General features: G+C 36.1%; 1 protein-coding gene across 1 annotated transcript in view; it reads left to right on the forward strand.

Annotated features, from left to right (window-relative positions):
- LOC145981331 (uncharacterized) overlaps positions 1-25,360 on the forward strand; it is a 59,973-nt gene that overhangs the window by 2,760 nt on the left and 31,853 nt on the right. The window contains exons 2-8 of the mRNA XM_083114540.1: positions 4,625-4,658; positions 7,737-7,772; positions 11,723-11,743; positions 12,241-12,276; positions 14,642-14,662; positions 15,166-15,201; positions 19,707-19,742. Of these exons, the coding sequence (XP_082970666.1) occupies positions 4,625-4,658; positions 7,737-7,772; positions 11,723-11,743; positions 12,241-12,276; positions 14,642-14,662; positions 15,166-15,201; positions 19,707-19,742 (220 nt within the window). The remainder of the gene's footprint in view (positions 1-4,624; positions 4,659-7,736; positions 7,773-11,722; positions 11,744-12,240; positions 12,277-14,641; positions 14,663-15,165; positions 15,202-19,706; positions 19,743-25,360) is intronic.

The following is a 25,360-nucleotide window of genomic DNA, read 5'->3' on the forward strand; positions in this document are numbered from 1 at the left end:
TAAAGTAGTCCCTCCTCCAATCAATTTTCTAATAGCTCAGTAGTATGCACTGCTCTTACATATAGTAACACTATTAATGTTAGTTTATATTTATATTATTAATGTCGTAATTGTTGTGATATCAAAGCGTTTGTAGTGGATGGACGTGCTTGACTAGAGCTCCGCGCTTTCACCCCTCAGCTAGCCTGGCATTCTATTCTCCACCGCTGTACGTTGCCACATCTTCCGCCAGGTCAATAGCTTCACCGTGCGGATCTTCGGGGTTGTTATCATGTCCAAGCCTACACTATCAGTTGTTTCGACCAAAGTGGAAGAAATAGGCAAAACTATGGAAGCATTCCAGCAACGGCTTGATGAGTTGCTAGACAACCATGGATCGGTTCAAGAAGATGCTGACCTCCGCAAGTCACTCCTGAACCTCAGAGAGGAGTTTGTGGAATTTAAGAGATCGACGAGCGACTCCATGACAGAGCTTCGGCGAGACCTAGAGAGCATGAACAAGCAGATACGCACGAACACAATTGAAATAGATGACCTAGCGCAGTACTCTAGGAGGAACTGCATTTTGCTGCATGGGGTCCCCGAAACCACCAACGAAGACGTGGACAGCATCGTGCTCCAGACTTTACAAAATAAGCTTCAGTTGCAGCACATCAAGCTCGAGCACGTTGACCGGTGCCACAGGCTTGGCCCTCCGAAAAGATCGTCTCCGGAAGTTTTGAGATCGGGAAAACGTCCCATCATAGTGAAATTTGTAAGCTACCGCTCCAGGAACGAGGTGTGGAAGTCGAAGAAGATGCTAAAGAACTCGTCCCTATTAATTACAGAGTCGCTAACTCCCTACAGACAGAGGGTTTTGCGGGTGGCAAAGGATCGCGTAGGGACACGCAATGCCTGGAGCCAAGACGGGCGCATTTTCGTATCTCACGGAGGTCGTCGCTACCTTATATCTTCCCCCGAGGATCTTGATGTTCTCCCTTGACATGGGGTGCAACGCGAACTGAGTGTGAAGTGTAATGAAGAGCATATGTGACTTTTCTCGTTCTGATACGCTGTGTATGAATAATTGTGTGTGTGATGTGTTCAAATCATGTGTGTTTAGTGTGAGTTTTTTGTCCGGGTTCTTGTTTATGTTATCGTTTTTTAATGTGAGTGTGTGTGTGTCATTCCCTGATGCTTTCCTCCATGCTATTGTGCTTGACAGGGTAAGTAATAATTCTAAATTTAATTTTGGTATGCTAATGTTTCTTCTCCCATCTTGTTTCTGTTCGTTAAACCTCAATTCTAAAAATGGCTAATCTGGCAACAACGCATCTCGGTGACAGTGGACGAAATTCTGAAGAGCGTCGTCGCTCTGCTAATTGCCCTGGCACTCCGCCCCCCGCGGTCAGCACAGCCGAAATTCTCGGAAACGAGCTGAAGACTTGTCCGAACTCACTGTTGGTGTCACACGTGAATGCACAGAGCATCGAAGCGCACCTCGATAGCTTCAAAGCTATTTTCTCCCCCCTGAATCTCCACTGCATTCTTGTATCGGAGACGTGGCTTAATCCCCTCACACCCTCCAGCATGGTCTCCTTGCGAGGCTACAACGTTTTCCGAAACGACAGGTTGGGGAAACGAGGTGGCGGGGTGATGGCACTGATAAGGGAAGATATTACTGCGGTGGTTGTGGCTAAATCTGACGGTAACTACGCAAGAAAGACAGAATATCTTTTCCTGGAACTTACCATCAACAAACAGAAGCTACTGCTGGCTGTTGCGTACCGTCCAGCTGGAACGTGCTTTGTAAATTGTGAGGAGGAACTGGCTAAACTCATTCCCATGTACTCGCATGTATTATTATTGGGCGATCTGAACTTTCATTTAGAAACTGACAAACCTGAAGTAAATAAATTCCGCGCTGCTATCTCTTCTTACAATCTAAATATTTTGAAGCTCGATCCTACCTTCCACACGGCTACATCGCATTCTTGGCTAGATGTCATCTTAACAGGAGACTGCTCTCGTATCACCAAACATGGACAAACGAGCGCCTGCGGTCTCTCGTTCCACGATCTTATTTACGTTGCTTACTCGCTCAATGTTCCGAAATCCAAGCCAAACATAATTGAATACCGCGATTTAAAGAAAATTAACCCCGCTTCACTAAACGAAGATGCTACAAGAACCCCATGGAATTCAATAAACAGCTTCACTAATATTAACGACAAGCTTAACGAATTAAATAGTCTAATCTTACACCTTTTCGACAAACATGCTCCACTAAAGAAAAAACGCGTCACGCGGCCTGCTTCCCCCTGGATGACCGACAGCATTCTCGCACTTATGGCGGAGCGCGATTCGGCTCACCGCAGGTTTAAATCTGACAAGCGCCTCAAATCTCCAAATACTTTAAATAGTTTTAATAACTACCGCGTGTTGAGAAATCGATGTAATCAGGCCGTGCGCAACGCAAAGAGAAGGCTTTCTTACGAATTATTAAATATGCAAGGCAACCCCCGAATGTTGTGGAATAACTTAAGAAATCTAGGGCTAGGAGAGAAACGTAACGTAGATCCTACTCGTGTTTCGTCCCTTGATGAATTAAATACGCATTTCTCTCTCTCTAATTCAATGAATAAGGATGCTAAAAATGTTACTATTAGAGCTATAGCAAACCACAAAACAGAAATGATAGAGTTTAATTTTTACCCAGTCTATGAGTTCCAAGTTGCAACTGCAATCGGTCGGATCAAATCTGGTTCTGAAGGAGCCGACAACCTCCCATTGCGACTAATAAAGCTGATTTTACCTCATGTATTGCCATACATCACTGACATTTTTAATCTTTCTCTGCGCTCTGGTATTTTTCCAGATAAGTGGAAAATAGCACACGTTCTTCCTCTCGCCAAGACTGACCCCGCCACTTCCGTTGACAATTTCCGACCTATCAGTATTCTTCCCGCGCTATCGAAAGCTTTAGAATACATTGCTCACGACCAAATCAGCCGACATACAAATGAAGTTCTGGCTCCGTTTCAGTCGGGATTTAGACCTAATCACAGCACTAACACCGCCATGACTCACATAACCGACGACGTCAGACAAGCTATGGACTGCAGACAGGCGACAGTTTTAGTTTTATTGGACTACACGAAAGCTTTCCAGTCACTCGACCATGATATTCTCATTTCCAAGCTAAAATCATTTTTTAATTTTACCACCTCTGCAACCGACTGGGTCAAATCCTACTTAACTGGACGTAAACAAAGGGTGATTTATGATGGAAAGTGCTCGGCGCTATCTGAGATCACTTGTGGCGTTCCGCAAGGAAGTGTACTCGGCCCTTTATTATTTTCTTTATACATTAATGACCTGCCAAATATCTTGAAACACTGCCGTTATCACCTTTATGCCGATGACCTCCAGTTGTACTATTCTGCACCCCCAGTAATGTTAAGCGATGGTATTTCCAAGGTTAATGAAGATATAGAGAGGATTGTTAACTGGTCGCTTGACAATGGTATGTATATTAACCCTAACAAAACACAAGCAATTTTGATTGCTTCCGATAAACTGAAACGTTACGTAGATCTTAACATTCTGCCTTCCATTCTTGTAGATTCGACTCACATTCCATTTAACCAAACTGTTAAAGATCTGGGAATTGTATTAGACGGAAATTTATCGTGGTCACATCACACAAGTTCGGCGTGTAGAAAAGCCTTCGCATCTTTGTATTCTATAAGACGCATGGGCAAGTTTCTCCCCACCTCTATCAAGGCCAAACTATGTCAGTCCCTAGTTTTATGCCATTTAGATTATTGTGACGTAGCGTATTCCGGCTTAACAGGTGAGTCAGCTAGACGTCTGCAGAGTGTTCAAAATGCCTGCTTACGATACATTTTTAATTTAAAATATTGGGACCACCTATCACCTTATTTTCTCAAATTGGGGTGGCTACGTATGCAAGAAACACGAACGCTGCACACTCTGATTTTACTTTACAAAGTTCTCAACCTCAAGTCACCTTCCTATCTCCTCTCTCGCTTCCAATTTCTTCACGAATTTCACGATCGCGACACCAGATCACGGAGCTCCTCAGTTCTCTCCATCCCCGTCCACAGATCAAACTTATTCTCCAACTCTTTCTCCGTATCGGCTGTAAGACTATGGAATCAGTTGCCAGAAAGCACTAGAGCAGTAAGCTCCGTCGCTTCCTTTAGCAGACGTGTTCGCCACTCTCTTCAGAGTAGTCGTTAGATCTTCCCCTGTCAAGCAGACTAAAAAGCATGTGCAAGTTAACGAATTCTTAAAATACCTTGCAGTTACTTAAATACAATTTTAAATTTTGCATTCTTTCATTCCATATTTAGTTTTTTGTGTATTATATATTTTGTATTTTGTGTGTTATATTCAGGGCTTTAAGACTTGTGTGTATGAGTATAATGTGTGTGTGTGTGGACCTATGTGAAATGACTTAATGTACTTTGTGTATAATATAATAATGTAAAATTTTAAATGTATGGTTGAGTGGAAGAAAAGGCTTTGTACGGCCTTAACTCCGCCATTTAAAACAAGGCATTAATAAATAAATAAATAAATAAATGAATTAACGTTACTTATTTTACTTTATTTGAAGGGCTCGCCTCAACCGGATAGGCGTCAAAAGAGGGGTGAGAATTTAAACTTTCTTCAATCTCTTATGTACTCTTGTATGCGTATCAGCCCCGTATTTGGGCGCTCTGTCAGGATTCTGGTTTGGCGCCCCCAAGTATAACTTTTCATGTGCATCGTAGTTTGCATTTCTTTTTTAAAAAACACATTTAGGATAGAGTATTTGAAGGATATCTTTAAAATCGTACAGACACTCAGGTGTCTGCATACTTTTGGACCACCCTGTGTATTGAGAAACAGGAAAGTCCTGCATTTACCAGAGTATAAGCCTAAGTAATGGAAGGGAAAACATATTAAGAAATTGTACCGAGTTGAAATGTGTATACAGAGGCGTCTCGTGAACGTATGCGGTGCATGCTGCGCATGCGTCAATTGTGGAAAAAAGGACAGCTTGCTCTGCGACGACATTCATGAGCATTTCTGCATTCTAATTTCTTCATATAGGAGAAGTACAAGGTAACCAAAAAAGTTCTTGCCGTTCTAGAGCAGTGATAAACAAAAATCAATACAGTGAATGGTACGTACCTTTAGGTTTCGAAGTAATCTCCATCAGAATCCAACACCTTTTGTCAACGTTCCTGCAGCTGCACAATACCCTGGTGATAAAACTCGGTGGGCTTGGATGCAAAGAAGTCCGTGAGTGCGTTCCGCATGTCTCCCTCATTTGCGAAGGATCTCCCACGGAGGTGGTTGTCGAGGGAGTGAAACAGGTGGTGATCTGTTGGTGCAAGGTCCGGTGAATATGGTGGATGGCACAGTTGCTGAAGGGTCTCCCGGGTCCTCTTTGCCACATGTGGCTTGGCATTGTCGTGCAGGAACAGCACACACAGTGCACCCTTTGGAACTACTGAGAGTAGAGGTCAGCAGTGATGGTCTGACCAGGTGGAAGGAGCTCGTAATGCACCACTTGCCGACAATTCCACCATACAGAGAGCATAACCTTTCTTTGGTGCAGAGGTGGTCTTGAGGTGTGAGGAAAAGGGTCAATGTCTGGTACTCTTGGGAGTGTTCAGGTGCCGAGTGAGCAAGAACAAACAGGTTGTCACTCGTTGTTCCTTGTTGGCTGCCGACAATGTGTGAGGTACCCACTAGCTTAACTTGTATGACTTCCCTATCCCATGCAGGCGCAGTCTGACTATTTCAGCGGAAACATGGAACCTTTCTGTAAGTTCATCACACGTTAGATCACTGTCCTCCTCGATGGCTGCTTTCAGGGCCTCGTCATCCAACACATGTGGTCGTCCACTGTGAGGTTCATCCGAAAGGCTCACATCTCCCGAACGGAATTTCTGGAACCAATTCCTGGCAGTGCGTTCGTTCACGGCATTCTCCCCAAATGCCTGCCAAATGCGGCGACTTGATGCGGCAGCTGACAGGCCCACTTTAAAGTCATACAACAAACACACGCGAACAAGCTGCTTCGATACCCCCATTTCTCTTCGACACTAGACGAGCTATGACTGCTGTGTGTGCGCAACGTGCCTGTATTACTGACAGTCGATGGTCAGACTAACTCCCGAACTTTCCTCTCTGAGCGCATTATTAATGGGACGTCAAAAACGGCAAGAACTTTTTTGGTTACCTTGTATTTATTTTACACGAGAGCGCTTATATTACATTTCTTGCATCAATTGTTGGAAAACAATTGTTACTTTCTTTCACTTGCACCGCATGCCTTCACGAGACGCCTCTGTGTGAATATCTTTTATCTCTTAGTGATCCGCCTCAAAGGAAGTATCTACTATCGAATTAAAAATTATAGACACTAGAGTTTGGACTCCAGTTAAAAATTAACCAGTAGACCTATATAAAAACGAGTTACATCAAAATTTATCTTATTCAATTCTGTGTTAATCTATGCTAGTCAATTTGTCTTTAGAGTATGCCTTATATTTTTTATGGTCGTGAGAAAAATAGATGGGCAGGTTATTTTTAGGTTTGCAAATGATCGCCATATTTGAAATTCTGAAAATCAATAACGGGTTGTCCGATCGTAATGGAATTTTTGTAGGGTACAGGCAGAAAGGTCTTAAACACAGATATTATTTTTTTGGTTTTCAAAATTTCTAAAAAAAAACGTTATTTTCAACTTTGCAAAACAACTTCTTCTTGGTATTGGGAAGTCCTACAAATACAATATTGTTCTTGTTTTGAAGCTCTTTGCATCTGTTTTTAAAATTCATTATCATTGTCAATTCGCAATGCGAAACTGATTTTATACAGATTTTTATTCAGCTGAGTAAAGCTGTTCGGGGAACGTCGCAACAGGCAAGCAGCGATGTTCGTTGAACCACGGAAACTACCGGTGGGCAATGCGAGTCAATGCTTGCAGTATTGCCACGTTCCAAAATACATTCTGAAATAATGCAAATGAGACGACTGGATTTCTTGTATTTTACATAAAATGAAGGCAATTTTAAAAATTAACCAACACAATTGACTGAATTTAGTGTATCTACCTACAGTGACTTATCACTAGTGCTAGCATTTTTATGACCAAAAAATCACCAAAATATGCAAAATAAAATATGCTCTCATCACATAAAATTTTACAAAATATGCACTATAATTTGAAAAATATGCCCTTATAACTGGACTGTTTCAAACATCAATACCTAAATGCTGAGATATTTTCACATCGGTACTATTTTTAGTTCACTTTATGGGCCCTGAGTTGCAATACACAATGAATATTTTCTCTAAATTTTCAAATAAAAAATGAAAAATATCTTGCTACAGTCCAAAGAAAAAAAACTCGAGTAAACATGGGAGAAAGAACGAATCCACTTCGAAAATAACTGTATATTCCTTGAAAATGCAACAAAATATGCTGATTATGCCCGAAAATCGATCAAAATGTGCTCTATCACGCAGAAATAGCCAAATATGCCAAAATATGACCTTAAAAAAGCACCTTACTTTGATTAGTTTCTTCATAATATGAATTTCTATATGTTCGAAGAACACATCACCCTTACCTAAAAAAATATGCTAAGCCATAAAAATCCTAGATCTACTTATCACATTTAAAGAACGTATTACAATTAATATCACCTAAAATTTAATTATTATTTCAGCGTTACTGAACACCACTGCACCAGGGAATTCCATAAGTATGTAGAAAATCTTCAGTCTCCTTTTTTAAATTGAAATTAAGTCAAACAAATTAATATTATGTTATAAATTATGAAAATATTAAATATTGCAAATGAAGTTCACATATTAACTGTAAATTAACTTACACTCATTGTAGTTTTCATTAATGTTGACTGTAATAAAATCTACGAGGGGAATTCCGTAATAAGTATCGGATAATCATAGGCGAGCATTAAATTGATTGTAAAGTTTGTATTATCAGGGACGTAAATACATATGGGAATAGCCCTATTGAATTGTTGAATAGAATTATAGAATATATAAAGTTAATATAATTAAATATATACATATATAAGCCTCCCACCTTATAATTTAATATAAAAATATAATATAGATCATTCGCCTACTCTTGCATATTGATAACATGATGTGCTTCGAATCCACTGAGAGTGACTTTGTTTCTATATTATCCAGCTTTTTCAATTTACTTTTCTGCGGATATCCATTACTTTGATTTCAAAGTAACATCGGGTCAAGTTGTATGTGACACAAAGTAACTGACGCTTACTTTAAAAGTCATTAATACGTTGTCTGTGAAGATAGTGTGGATTAAGTGTTCGTTTCCGGTACAAGAACTGTTTTCTTGTCCTGTGTCAGAGGATGTAAAATTAGAAAAAAATGTACGATAATGTCGTTCATAAGAAAATTCAGCAACACTGGATATTCAAATTATAAGTTTGAAAACATATTATTCAATCAATAAAACATATTTTAATATAGTAATAAGAGTATTAAATTATTCTTGCAGGACTTGTAGCGACAGTATATCTCTCGTAACATCAGTAAACAAATAGTAACATCGGGCCACGTTTTACATAACAGAAAGTAACCTTGATTTGCTTACTTTCTAAAGTAAAATTAAAATATTTTATATCCAATAACCTAAATATCCTTATTCAGTTAATTTTAACGTATTAATAGAATTCGAATACTAGAAAACATACTGATAGAACATTTTAATTTTGCAAATACTAATAATAACAATAATAAATTTTACAAAACTGACGGTTCCCTTGAACTTTGAACACTCTCAGTACATACGCATTTTTTATCCGAAAATGCTTGATTGTTTATAATTGTTCTTATATTATCATATAAAGTGTCGTTGAAATAATAAAAAATAGGCTTGAATAAAATTAAATTTTGCAACTACGTCATTAATACATTGTCTGTTAGGATAGTGTAGGTCGAGTGCTCGATTCCCGTACAAGAACTGTTTTCTCTTCCTGTGTCAGTGGATGTGAGATTTTCAAAAAATGAAATTTCTGACTACGAAAATTCAGCAACCCTGGATATTGAAATTATAAGTTTGAAAACATATTATTCAATCAATAAATCATATTTGCCTCCCGATGGCGCATTGGTAGCGTCGTCGCCTTTTAATCAAGGGGTCCCGGGTGGACGTAGTGGTTCGGATCCCACTTTAAGCCGCAGGTCCAGTCCCGATTAGCCTTACTGTGAATAAAGTGAACTTAAAACACCAAATAATTCATTTTTTAATATTGTCATTAGAGTATTAAATTCTTCTGGAAGAACTTACAGCTTGCCACATTATACATCAGTAAACATTCATTTCGAACTGTTGAAACATCAGCTGGACTCTTGCATGTTCCAGCAACTCTATCCATCCTTCTTAAAACCAAAAGTTTATGGCTGCAGCAACACAAGCCTTCCACGTGTTCCTATCCTGGGCAAGTTCAACCCAATCTTTTCCAACCTTACAAATTCCTTTAGGTTCATCTCAACGTTATCCCTCCATCTACGTCTTAGATTTCCTACAGGTCTCTTACCGTCAGGTTTCAAAACCAGTATTCTGTAAACCATCCTTTCCTCTTCCATTCGTGCTACATGGCCCGCCCATATTCCAGCATGGTCATTTGCAAAAATCCCTCTCCGTTTTGTCGTGATATAGTTAATTCTTAAAAATTATATTTGTCTAGAAAATATACGCCAATTAAACTATAATAATGATTTTAGTAGCTTTTCTGCCATTGAAAATAAGACATAACGGATGTACTATTTATTGTGACTACAAATATTTTTTATAATCTATCTAGCTGAATTTTGGTGATTTCATATGATAATTTCAAAATATAAGCCGCCATGTTTATTTACAATTTAATGATAATGTTATAATTTTCGGTGTAATATGATTAGTATTTTGTATGTTTTTCTACAGAAAATATTTGCTATTTTTGCTTATAAAGATTATTAAATTTCAAATCAAGATAATTTTAAGTTTGTTTACAGTTTACATATTATACTTCCTTTCGTGTGAGCTTCACCCCATAAGTACATATCATATATCTTGTGTCCTTTATTTTCCTTTCTTAGAGCCTAATAAACACCATTAAATGATTACTATATTAACGCACTTTCACCAAAAGTGATTCTGATATCTACAAAATCCTTATGCACAATATTGAATCAATTATTTCTTTAGTGTGATTTAAAATAGTGATTTTTGTTTTAAAAAAATAGCTGTTTTGTATCTTCATTTAAATCCTGATTCATTAAAACCCAACTTGTTGAGGACTAACCAATACCCTCGAGCTCATACAATGTAAGTAAAACATGCATACTGAATAAATGGCTCCTTGTATAGGAAAGTTGGCTGAAACCCATCCGTTACAATTCCGTATGCTGTTTTTTATTCGAACTCCAATAGAACACGAAAACATTCGAATTTACCAAGATTCGAGTTAACAAGAACATGTATCATTAAAGATGATTTCAAGAGGAAATAAACCTCCGGTGCCAGTTTTTCGAAAGTATCCTCACATAAACAGACTTTTGGATTCACTAGGTCACTGATCCAGGTGTACCTGAGAGCAGTTTTTGAATTGAAGGAGGTGGGGGAAGCCAGGGAATTTCCTCCATTCTACTTTTTTTATCGCCGGCTCCACATTTATATTTTCCTTCCCAACCAGGGAAAGAAATTTTTTCCCCTCTGAACGTGTACTCCATTATCATTTGTGATGGTGTGACATTCATTCATTGTTTGAGTCATAAATTCTAGCTGACTATTCACGATGTGAAGAAACAATACAGTCGTTGCACTTTTAATCTTTTATGGATCATGGAATTATTTATGTTCAGCAAAAGTCATTCCTTGCATGGCATGTCATTAATTTGTGTCAACAAAGATAAATAATCATTTTTTCAAATGAATATTTTGACTTCTCTAAAACGAACATTTTGGCTTCTTTCTAACTTCGGCTAACCTATTTCAGTTGCAGTTTAAATTCTCAGTTTTGAGGTTCGTACTTGCGAAATTAAGCCTAACAATAGAGCCATGGAAAACAACTGCCTCCTCTCCCCACAAGCCTTTCTCGAATAATTTTCATCTCTACCTACAAGAATGACTCCCCTGTGACAAAATGTTCTGAAATGCTGCATCATTCATTCATCGAAATCTGTTGCAAAAATTGAATGCAAAATCTAGGGGATAAGGTGGTGGCGGGTAAAGGCAACTACCCAGCATGCTATCCTTGTTGCCTCCATTGATCCATGGTTCTGAAGTTCCCTCCTTCCTCTGCATTTGCTTTAATTAGAACACTGCCTGGGAAGGAGAGGGGGATATGGGCGTTTAAGTGTGGTGCCGATGACATATTCTCCTCTATAGCCGACATCGAGAATGTAGGTAGCCCTAACTCTACACACTCATGTGCTTTCATGTTAGATTGCAATGTACAGAGATGAGTCTTACATCAACAGAATTAATTTTCATATGGAAGTGATAGTTTTATTGAAAACGTATCATCCAATTCCTACATGTAAAGTCGTCAATACAAGATGCAGTAATCCTATTGAGCAATAGTCCATGTCACATGTTTGTTAATTATCATAGTTGACAATATTCTTGTAGAAAACATTTAAATTGAAAATTATTAAATTTCTCTTCCAGAAGCTGCTAACTTAACTAAAGGTAAAATTTTGAACTTATCTATTGTTTTTTTTACATTAACTTCACGATGGCAAGGAAGGAACAAATATATCGTTGGACAAGTATCAGAATCATCAGTAATAATCACCACTATGCATTCTATGTAACTTATGCATTACATACACTGTACACGTGCATATACATATGCATACAATATACATATGTATGTATACAAAACGTGTACATTATTTCAGGGACACAGAAAAACACCGCACAAGGAAATTCCACGGAGATGTATGAAATGTTCTATTTCACTTTTTTGAAATTTCAAATAAAGACAAACAAATTAATATTAGAAAATATAATCCGAAATGTTGCAAATGAACCGATTGGATTTATTTTATTTTACATAAGGTAAAGGCAATTTTAAAATTTAGCCAAAAGAATTGACTGATTTTAGTGTATCTATCTCCCGTTACTTATCACATTTAAAGAACGCATTATATTTAATAACAACTAAAATTTAAATATTATTTCAGGTTTAACGAAATCCACTGCACCAGGGCATTTCAAGAGTATGTAGAAAATCTTCAATTTCTTTTTTTAAATTCAAATTAAAACATCAAATTAATTTTTATCTAATAAATTATCAAATAACTAAATATTGCAAATAAAGTTCACATATTAACACTGTAAATTAACATACACTCATTGCAGTTTTTATTAATGTTGACTGTAATAATATCTAATAGGGGTATTCCATAATACGTATCGGATAATAATAAGCGAGCATTGAATTGATTGTAAATTTGTATTATAAAGGATTGTAGTATAATATAGATCATTCGCCTACTCTTGCATATTGATAACATGATGTGCGTTGAATCCACTGATAGTAGCTTTGTTTCTATACTATCCAGCTTTCTCAATTTACTACTGTGCGGATATCCATTTCTTTTGTTTCAAAGTAACATCGGGCCACGTTTTACATGACACAAAGTAACTGATGTTTACTTTAAGAGTAGCCATGATTCGGTTACTTGTTTTAAGTATCTCTTCACATTGAACAGTAACATATTTTAAATCCACTTACATAAATATCGTTATTCAGATAGTTTTATCGAATTAATAGAATTCAAATACTATAAATCATAGTGAAAGAAAATTTTAATTGAATTCTGTAAACTCTTCTTTCCTCTCCCATTCGTGCTACATGGCCTTCCCATGTTCCAGCAAGGTCATTTGCGAAAATTCCTCTCCATTTTGCGTGATATTGTTAATTTGTAAAAATATATATGTCTAGAATTTATTCTACACTCTTGAAAATTGGATAGATATATGTAATGGAAAATAAACTTACGATGTCTAGAACATCACAACAATAGAAAAACTGTCAGAAACAACATTGGCAAAAGGTCATTATGAGTATGAATTGGATAATTATTTAATTGCATGTTCCTTTCTGTTAAAATTCAGTTAGATGTTGACATTTTGTTTCGCAAGTAATAACTCGCAGCTTCAGCTACACATCCTGTAATGGATGGTTTGCTGAAATCCATCCGATACAATTCTGTGGACTACCGTGAACTAGCTAGCTAATCAATCCTAAGACCTTTTACAAGAGACTATCTAAGATCGTTTTAACGTAATAAATATGTGCATTTACCTGGCTCAGAGGTACAGTTGACGCAGTCCTGTGACGAGCAGCTATTCCTCTGGACAGGCATGATGTTTCCTAAAATGGAGAGTTTTTGTAGCAAATTGTCTTCAGTGGCTCTCAGTGGCTCTTTATGCATAGGTCCATTGTCTCGCTGCTCGTACTGAGTTATCACAATAACTCATATTTATTTCTTGAACAATTATCCATATTTGGCTAATCACATGGTCCACTATTTTTGCTTGTTTCTAGAGAACCTTTAACTCACTTGTTGTTTACCACTGAGAATAGTTCATGCTATTATAGGTTAACCACTCCCTATTCCATCGTTGGACCTTAGCTCATGGATTGGACTTATCCCTTTATATATACTTCTGGCTCGCAAAGAGACAGTGACGGTATGATTTAATGCCACATGCCGACATTCATAAAGTGAAATGATACTTACATACCAGTAAGTTTCAGGGCCAGGGTGGATATAAATCATGATTTTTATTTAAAGAATCCTTTTTGATATTTTTTTCTTATTTAAGTAGGAATTTCCTTATCTAAATCGATTTTTTTATAAATCACGCTTAAAATTGCTTGCATGGTATTTGACAGCGTACATGTAGATATATGTTATTTTATAGAGAGTTTTTTTTCTGGTAAACGACCTTCTAAAATATTTAAACATTTTGAATAAAAATAAAAAAATATGTGTAAATATACATTTATCGGTTTCTGATGCAGTATATACGGACCTGCTATGAACATGTTTGTTAATTAAACTATAATAATGATTTTAGTAGCTTTTCTTGCATTGAAAATAAGACATTCCGGATGTACTATGTATTTGTGACTTAAAATATTTTTTACAATCTATGTAGCTGAAGATCTTTTTTATGATAGTTTCAAAATATCAGCTGCCATGCTTTTTTACAGTTTAATGATAATGCTATCATTTACGGTGTATTGATTGACTTGCTGTTTTAAGTCCACTTTATGCACAGTAGGGCTAATCGGAACTGTACCTACAGTTTCAAGTGGGATCCGAACCACCGGGTATCGAACCCTGGACCTCTTTATTACAAGGCGACGACGAAGAGACCGCTGGACCGGCTAATATGGAAGTGAAAGTCTTATATAAAACGTATCATCCAATTCCTATATGTGAAATCGTTATTACAAGAAGCAGTAATACCATTGAGGAATAGTCCATGTAACATGTTTGCTAATTGCCATAGTTTAAAATATTCTTGTAGAAAACATATAAATTGAAAATTATTAAATTTCTATTGCAGGACATCATAGCATAACTCATGGTAAAATTTTGAATTTATCTATTATTTTTTTTACACTATCTTCACGAAGATTGTTTTAGGGCAAAGAAGGAACAAATATATCGTTGTACAAGTATCAGATTCATCAGTAACAATTTCCAGTGTCACCTCTATGCATTGCATGTAACATATGCATTACATATACGTGAATATACATATGCATACATTATACATATGTATACACAATGTGTATATTATTTCAGACACAGAAAAACACCGCACAAAGAAATTACACGGAGATGTAGCAAATGTTCCATTTCACTTTTTGAATTTGACATAAAAACAAACAAAATAATATTACAAAATACATTCTAAAATGTTGCAAATGAACCGACTGCATTTCTTGTACGTTACACAAAGTGAAGGCAACTTTAAAAATTAACTAAGAGAATTGATTGAATTTTGGTGTATCTACCTCCCGTTACTTATCAAATTTAAAGAACGCATTACAATTAATAACAACTAAAATTGAGAAAATATTTCAGGGTTGCATCACATCAGTGTACCAAGGCTTTCCACGAGTATGTAGAAAATTTTCAGATTCCTTTTTTATATTAAAATTAAGACAAACAAATTAATATTATATTATAAATTATGAAATTATTAATTATTCCAAATTAAGTTAACATATTAACTCTGTGAATTTACTTACACTCATTGTAGTTCTTATCAATGTTGTCTGTAATAAAATCTGAGAGAAATATTCCATAAAACGTATCGGATAATCATAGGCTAGCATTGAATTGATTGTAAAGTGTGTATTCTAAGAATCGGTATTATCGAGTATTGTAGTATAATATAGATCATTCGCTTACCCTTGCATATTGATACCATGATGTGCTCTGAACCTACTGATAGTAGCTTCGTTTCTATATTATTCAGCTTTCTCAATTTACTTCTGTGCGGATATCCATTACTTTGGTTTCAAAGTAACATCGGGCGAGCTTTACAGGACATAAAGTAACTGACGTTTACTTTGAAAGTAGCACTGATTCGGTTACATTCTAAAAGTATCTCTCGGAATTGAACAGTAAAATATTTTGAATCCACTAACAAAAATGTCGTTATTCAGTTAGTCTTTTCGTATTAATAGATTTGATTTGATTTGATTTAGTTTATTTTACTTCGCGTTTTGTGCCTCTTGGCTAATTTGCGAAGATGGGGATGAGTGATGAAATGATGAAATTGATGAATGGACATTCACAAACAACCAAGTCCGACCGGGATTCGAACCCGGGACCCTTGGCGTCGCAGCGCGATGTGCTAACCACTCGGCCACAGGGTCGGGCGTATTAATAGAATTAGAATACATTAAAACATATTGAATGAAATTTTTAATTTTGCAAATACGATTATATAATAATAATAATAATACTCGTAATAATAAATGGAACAAAACTGAATGCTCGCTTGAACTTGGAACTCTTTCAGTACATACGCTTTCTTTTTCGAAAATGCTTGTTATTCAAAATATTCCAAAAATAGAATTGTTTATGATATAATTATCCTTAGAATATCTTGCAGAGTGTCGTTGAAATAATAAAACATATACTTATAGTTCATTTTGAATAAAATTAAATTTTACAACTTCGTCATTAATACGTTGTCTGTTAGGATAGTGTGGGTCAAGTGTTCGATTACAGTACAAGAACTATTTTCTCTTCCTGTGTCAGTGAATGTAAAATTAGAAATGAATGAAATTTCTGATAGTATGAAAATATCGTTAATAAGAAAATTCAGAAACCCTGAATATTGAAGTTATAAGTTTTAAAACATATTATTTAATCAATAAAGCATATTTTACTGCAGTCATTAGAGTATCAAATTCTTCTGGAAGGACTTTAAGCCTGCCCATTAATATCTCGTAACATTAGTAAACATTCATATCGAACTGTTGAAGCTACAGTTGGACTTTTGCATCTTCCAGCAACTCTCTCTAACTTTCTTAAACCCGAAGGTTTATGGCTACAGCAGACACAAGCCTTCACACGTATTCTTATCCTGGGCAAGATCAATCCAATCCTATCCATCCTTACCGATTACGACCTTACCTATATCCCTTCCATCTACGTCTTGGCCTACCGTCAGGTTTCCCAACCAAAATTCTGTAAACTCTTCTTTCCACTCCCATTCGTGCTACAAGACTTGCCCATGATTCAGCAAGGTCATTTGCGAAAATTCTTCTCTATTTTGTCGTGATATTGTTAATTCTTAAAAATTATATCTATCTAGCATTCATTCTAGGCTATTCAGAGTTCTAGAAAACCTCGACAATAGAGAAACTGTCAAAAACAACATTTTTCCAAAGGTCAAGTTCTGGCATGAATTCCTCTGGACAGGCATAATATTTTCTAAATGTAGAGTTTTTGTAGTAAGTTGTCTTCCTGTCTCTTTGTTTACCAGTGACCTTCCAAAGTCATTGGATCTCAATTGCTCTTAATGCCTAAGATCCTTGTCTCACTGCTCGTACTGGGTTATCACAATATCCCATATTTTGTTCTTGGGCAATTATCCATAATTGGGTAAACAGATGGTTAACTCTTTTCCCCTGTTTCTTGAGGACCTTTGTGTCACGTGTTGTTTACCACTAAGAATAGCTCAAGCTATTATGGGTTAGCTACTCCTATCTATTCCATCGTTGGCCCTTAGCTAATGGATGGATCTTATCCCTTTATATATACATCTGGTTCGCAAGGAGACAGTAACGTTATGATTTAATGTCACATACCAACATTTGTAAAGTGAAATGATACTTACTTTCCAGTAAGTAATAGGAGCAGGGTGGATATAAATCATGATCTTTATTTAAAGAATCCTTTTTGATATTTTTCTTATTTAAATGGGATTCTTCTTATCTAAATCGATTTTTTAATTATTTTTTTTATAAATCACGCTTAAAATTGCTTGCTTGGCAGCGTACATGTAGATATACTTTCTTATAGAGAGGCTTTTTTCTGGTAAACTACCCTCTAAAATATTTAAACATTTTGAATAAAAACAAATGATGTGTAAATATACATTTATCTGTTTCTGATCCTGTATATTCGAACCTACTATGAAAATGTTTATTAATTAAACTATAATAATGATTTTAGTAGCTTTTCTTGCACTGAAAATAAGACATTAAGGAAGCACTATGTATTTGTGACATAAAATATTTTTTATATGTAGCTGAATTTTGGTGATCTGTTTTATGATAGTTTCAAAAAATCAGCTGCCATGCTTTTTTACAGTTAAATGATAATGCTATCATTTTCGGTTTAATATGATTAGTATTTTGTATGTAATTCTACACAAATTGTTTACTACTTTTGCCTTTAAAAATTATTGAATTTTAAATCAAGATAATTTTATGTGTGTTTACAGTTTACGTATTACATTTCCTATTCTGTGAGCTTCACCCCATAATTACATATATTTTGTTTCCTTTCTTTTGCTTTCTTAAAGACTAATAAACTCCATTAAATGATTACGAGATTAACATACTTTCACAAAAAGTGATTCAATATCTACAAAATCCTTATGTACATTATTCTATAAATTATTCCTTAAGGGTAATTTTTAAAAAAATCACCTGATTTAAATAAATCTACCTTGTTGAGGACTAACCAATATCTTCGAGCTCAGAGAATGTAAGAAAACATCCATACTGTATAAATGGCTCCTTTTAATGGAAAGTTTGTAGTTTTTAATTCGAAATCCAACGCGACACGAAAAGATTCGAATTAACAAAAACATGTATCATTAAAGATGATTTCAAGGGCAACAAACCTCGGGTGCGAGTTTTTCCAAAGAATCCTCCAATAAACAGACTCTTGGATTCAATAGATCACTAATCCAGGTGTCGCCTGGGAGCAGTGTTCGAATTGAAGGGGGTGGGGGAAGCCAGGGAATTTCCCCCGTACTACTTTTTTATCCCCGGCTCTACATTTATATTTTCCTTTCCAACCAGGGAATGAAAATTTTCCCCTCTGAATGTTTATGTACTGTTTTATCATGTGGGATGGTATGACAGTCATTCACTGTTTGAGTCATAAATTCTAGCTTACTCTTCACGATGTGAAAAAAGAATACAGTTATTGCACTATTAATCTCTCATGGATCGTGGAATTATTTATGTTCAGAAAAAATCCTTCTTTGCATGACATGTCATCAATCTGTATGAACACTGATAAAGATTTATTTTTTCTGATAAAATGCCGGCTTTCTTAAATTGAATATTTCGGCTTTTTCAAAACGAACATTTTGGCTTCTATCCAAATTCTGATAACCTGTTTCAGTTGTAGTTTCAGTTGTGAGTTTTGAGGTTCGTACGTGCTAAATTATGCAAAGAGAAAAAGTGGAATGGAAACAACTGGGCCCCATCCCCAAAAGCCTATCTCCAATAATTTTGAACTCTACTTACAGGGACGACTTTCCTGTGTTAGCACATCGCGTCGTAGCGCGATGTGCTAACCACTCTACCACAGGGAAGTGAAAATTGTTAAATTTGTATTGCAAAACCTTCAAGCATAACTCAAGGTAAAATTTTGAATTTATCTATAATTTTTTTTAAACTATCTTCACGAAGATTGTTTTAGGGCAAAGAAGGAACAAATATATCGTTGGACAAGTATCAGATTCATCAGTAATACTTATCAGTGTCACCTCGATGCATTGCATGTAATATGTGCATTACATATACGTGAATATACATATGCATACATTACACATATGTATACGCAATGTGTATATTATTTCAGAGACACGGGAAAACACCGCACAAAGAAATTCCACGGAGATGTAGTAAATGTTCCATTTCACTTTTTGAATTTGACTTAAAAACAAACAAATTAATATTTCAAAATACATTCTGAAATATTGCAAATGAACCGACTAGATTTCTTGTATGTTACATAAAGTGAAGACAATTTTAAAAATTAACTAAGAGAATTGAATGAATTTTGGTGTATCTACCTCCCGTTACTTATCACATTTAAAGAACGCATTACACTTAAAAACAACTAAAATTAAGAAAATATTTCAGGGTTACATCACATCACTGCACCAAGGATTTCCAAGGGTATGTAGAAAATCTTCAGTTTCATTTTTTAAATTAAAATTAAGACAAACAAATTAATATTATGTAATTGCAAATTAAGTTCACATATTAATTCTGTGAATTTACTTACACTCATTGTAGTTCTTATCAATGTTGTCTGTAATAAAATCTGCGGGAGATATTCTATAATACGTAACGGATAATCATAGGCGAGCATTGAATTGATTATAAAGTGTGTATTTTCAGGGACGACCGATTCTATAAATTGGTATTATCGAGTATTGTAGTATAATATACGTAGATCATTCGCTTACTCTTGCATATTGAAAAAATGATGCGCTTCGAATCCACTGATAGTTGCTTTGTTCCTATATTATCCAGCTTTCTCAATTTACTTATGTGCGGATATCCATTACTTTGGTTTCAAAGTAACATCGGGCAAGCTTTAATTGACATAAAGTAACTGATGTTTACTTTGAAAGTAGCGTTGATTCGGTTACTTTCTGAAATTACTTCTCGGCATTGAACAGTAAAATACTTTGAATCCACTCACATAAATATCGTTATTCATGTAGTCTTATCGTATTAATAGAATTCGTATACCAGAAAACTTAGTAACAGAAATTTTTAAATTTTGTAATGATGCGATCATTACTGGATCCTTTTTTATGTTATAAATTGTGTATGGCTATGTATTCCTGTACTTTTGGGTTCTTGGCCGTTGGGGAGCGGTAAGTTTCCAGTAACGGTTTAGGTCATTAGCAGGGCCTATAAATAGGAAGGGCAGGGGAGGCGTCAACCTCAGATGTTTGGCGGAGTACAGCAATGTAAGAGGTATCTTTTTCTCTGAGGGGAGTGGCTGGGCGAGCATTCTCTCCTTACTATGTGAACCGATGGCGGGGATGTTAACTTTCTTTCTTTTAATACACACACTTGCTCTTTTCACATTATTCCAATAGTTTATTTCATGTGGGAAACCGGGTACATATGCACACATACCTTCAGCCACCTTTTTTGGTACTGAGGGTTATATTTTTTTTTTACTCGTGGAGCCAGTGGCTACGCGAGTCTATACACTCTCTTCGGGAAGGGGGGACAGGGTACACCGAAATGTAATTTTGCGAATAACGGCCAAGAATTAACTTCTGTAAATATAATATGAATAAACCTCTATATATATCTAAAAGGAAAAGGGCGTTAAGTTGTAATTTGAAGAGGTACGTGTCTATTGCCTAAACTAGCATCCACAGAACTTCAGGTACTGCAAGTTTTGAACCTTGGGACAAGGATTCAAAAATGTATGGTTGTGTATATTGTGTATGTTGCTGAGAATCAGCTTAAAAGCACAAAATATACCGTTACAATTTGCAAATACGATTATATAATAATAATAATACTCGTAATAATAAATTGTACAAAACTGCAAAACTGAATGCTCGCTTGAACTTGGAAAGTAGTGTGATTTGTGGTACTACTGGCGCGAGATAGTATGAACCCCCCTCAGGCAGATTTGGCTACACTTAAAACAAGCTCAACATGCCCATATGAGCTTTTTGCTCAAGTGTGGAACCCTGTCTAATCCAAGATTTTTGTAAAAATGCCCTCGGGAATTTCCCGTGAAAGTATGACCCCCCTCAGATTGATTTGCCTACACTTATAAAAGGCACTTCTGTGAGATTGTTGTCCATAAATTTGTTAAAAATATGCCCTTCTTGATATTTTTTTTGGCTACACTTAAAACTAGGCCAAACGTATTAACACACACACACACATATTTACTTCCGGTTTAAGTTTAATTGGGCACCAGGCTCAACTTGTATATCTAGTATTAAGATAATGTAAATCTTCTAGAATTTCTCTGTGACTCTCTCATTTCTTACATCATAAACATATGATTTTTCACCTATAAGAATAACACTACATATGGTGTCATCAGGGAGTGTATCGTGGAATTCACAGATAATTTTAATGTTTGTCCTGTCATTAACCACAACTTGTTTCCTTTTTGAAGTGTTGATGACAAACATGGGTCTCTGTGCTTTGAATTCATCTGGTGTGTAATACATGTCAGTATTGCCAGTAGTGACCCTTCTGTATGCTGTAAATGCTTCATATAATTTAAGGAAATCATCCTTGGACATGTCTAAATTACAATTTTCTCTGGAAAATACCTCATTTCTGCCATCTTTAAGATATATGTTCTTGATGTTGCAGTTATCAAATCTACTTGAATTTTTTTCCTGATTATTGTGTCTTCCAGTCTGAAACAGTACCACCACAAAATCCGGAATGTCATATTGTATACTGGAGAATGAATTTGTAGCATCAAACTCATAATAAGTACCAGCGGCAGGCTTCTGTACACATTGATATGTATAAAATTGTAAAGGAATCTGTGGATTTTTTATTATATCTGCTTTGTATTTAAGAGCATAACTGGCTTCATATTCAACAACTGGGATTCTTAGCTCCATAGTCTGAATAATGCATTTGCCTTCATCAGGTAGGGTATTGGGCAGAGCTTCCCCTGTAGAGTTTAATGTGCTGTACCTCATCAAAGCATTATTATCATTGGCAGCTCTTCTAAATGTGATTCTTAAACCACCCTTCCACATAATGTCTTTGTAATCTGAGAAGAATCCTGGCAACAGGCGCATAGGAAACAATACTGTGTGGCTTTTAGATAATATCTTATCACCAGCCTCAAATCCACCTATTTTGTAGTATGATGCCTCGGTTTTGGATAATTTTAGTGTGGCCAATGCCGGGTAATGCCGGGATAATCCACTCTGTTTATAACAACACCATGCTTTCTGATCTCAATTTCAGAGAACAGATGCGGCACAAAATTGTCTACCAATCTTATATTTGAATTTGCCGGATAATCTGTTAAATCGAGCTTTACAACATCAAATTTGATGTATAGATCTGCTCTGTGGGGGTGTATAAAGCCATCCCCTACATCAAGATCAACCTCAATTTCTGTGTTGGGTTGATCTAAATTTGCAAATGTCCTCCTGTTTGGGGGGAATGATTGTAGCTCATAACTCTCAATATTTTCCATTTTTTTTGTATGTATTTTTATTTAAATATTAATCTCTATGATAGCAGTTGTTGTGGCTCCAGCAAAATCAACTAATTCTTCTTTTTCATTAGTGACCATCAATTCAATGTTATCTATTCTATTATGGTACACAGGAAAATATAATGTTGGGGATGGAGTGTAGATGATGGGCTCCATAAATTCAGAATTAGGTTTAAATGTTGCAATGATGCCAGTTTGTTTGTGAGTGCCTATGCCATTTGATTTGGTGATCATACCCTCAGCCACATTACAGTGAATATTCAGAGCCTTTATGGCTAAGAATTTGGGTATATTAATAGCAGTGTGTTTGATGGCTGGTTCAAGTTTTGTGTTGTTCTCAAAGCCTAACAGCTCTCCTATAGTACCCAGATCGACTGTCTCTGTAGCAGATACAATCTCTACTCTGTGAGTGACAGAATTTTGAGTTAATACTATACCTCTGGGTAATTGAGCATTTAGAGTGGACAGATTATATTGCCCTGGAGTGATGACCATTTTTTGATCATCAACTGCAATTGTGTTGTTGTGGTGTGTAATATTAGGGATCAAGTACATGCCATAAAATGCTCTGAGAGCTATTGTTTTGGGATACACTATATCATCATGTAATTTGAGTTTCAATATTGAATTTTGGCTGGTGAGATGGAATACCCCCATGATGTTTTAAATACCACAGGACCTTTTGAAAATTTTCAATTGATGGTTTATTTATTTGAGACAGATATCTGAGAACAGATAAACACAAATGTCCACAATTAACATCTTTGAAGTTTTGAACACGGGCATTATTGTAATAAAGATTAGCTGATTTTAGATATTTTACTAAATTTTCAGGTGGAACAACTCCAAATGAATCAAACACAAATGCCTCATCTTTTAAATATTTAAGATAACAAATCCAGTGAGTGCCCTGATTTTTGTACTTATCCAAATTAACAATGCCACACTCTTTGTTGAGTGGTTGCTCTGGCAAAGAATCAGACATGTACACACCTCTAAAACTTTTGATGCCCAGTGGCTTGATTAAAGCTTCAATATCTTGGTTTGTAAGCGGCTCTTGTTTTTTTAAACTTATTCATGGCTCTCTTAACACCTTTGCCTTGTTTCTCCATGGCCAGGTTATGGCGCTTCAATTCATCTAATTCTCCCCTATTTTTCTTGGCATCTATTACTGTTTTTGCTATGGCAGCTGATCCCCCAGCCAAGCTCCCCACAGCCCCAAGTGCTGCTAAGATGGCGGGATGGTAAATATGAAACCCCCCACATGTGATGTTTTCCTGGATTGTTGTAATTTTTTTAATTGGGGGATACTAAGCAACAATTTCATACCATGGCCCTTGGCAATACAAGAGCTTTTTTTCTTGCGCTGCTTTTTGGTTACAAGGCTATCAATAGTTTTAAGAGATCTAAGACCTGCATAAGGTATTTGATACATAACACCCCTGGCCTTCATTATAGGTTTATCATATACATATTCACAGCCCCACCCCAGTTTTTGCTTGGTGTTCATAGCTATGGTGGTTCCCAATGCTGCTATATTTTCACTCAAAGAAGCATCTTTGCTTACAAATCTACCAAATGCAGCCTCTTCTAATTTCTTGTCTGCAACATGTATCTTGTCAAGATCAGAATGTGTGTTGTATGCTATGTCATGGTCTCTACAAGCAGCATCTAGGGGATTAACACCAGGATCACCTCTGTTTAATCTATGGTCCAATTTTGTACCGGGACCACAATACTGATAGCCTGGAATATGTAGTTCAAATGGCAGCTTGTTTATAATGTCATTAACCAACCCCCGACCCTCAGAAATATTCCAAAATTTAGGTGGTAGAGTATTAATAATTTTTGTAAGATATCCAATCCCCTTAGTGTCATTCACTATAAAATTAGACAATTTGGTGCTTATCATGTCCATAATTCCAACCTTTTCATTGTAAAAATTGTGGTTGCCAGCATTTTCCTCCCCAGCTATCACCAATAACCTATCTACAAGTTTCCTGACATCATCAACCCAGACAAATTCTTTAGGCAGGGTGTTGTATTGTTTGATTCCACTGCCAGTCTTGATCTGTGACCATATGGGCTTGATTAAATTATTGTATTTTGCTCCACTGCTATACTTGACTCTTTTTTGTGTGGGATCATTGTTCTGGTATAGAGCATCTGATTTTATTAATATTTCTTTGTAGTGCTCATAGTCTTGATCTGTATAGTTGCCAGGTCTCTTCCTAGTCATCAGTTCCCACAACCCAGGTGTGCCGGGATATTTAACAAAACCACCTTTTTCTCCAAGATGAGATTCTGAATATACAATGAGATCATCTCCCATAAATGTTACTCTGAGATTGCCAATTCTATGTATGATGCTACCATCACGCTCTGTGTCAGCATATAAGCCAAAGACCTCATCTTTGTTGTCTTTAGGTGTGCTTAAATATTTTTGAGCAAGAAGACCCAATTCAATAGGATCCAGAGTAGCTTCAATTCTTCGAGGAGCAACAGGACTAGGTGTATGAATACTGGAAAGTGGGGTGATTGGATAATCTAATAT

This window comes from Lepisma saccharinum, chromosome 29, assembly GCF_977018435.1.
Source record: "Lepisma saccharinum chromosome 29, izLepSacc3.1, whole genome shotgun sequence".
NCBI lineage: Eukaryota > Metazoa > Arthropoda > Insecta > Zygentoma > Lepismatidae > Lepisma > Lepisma saccharinum.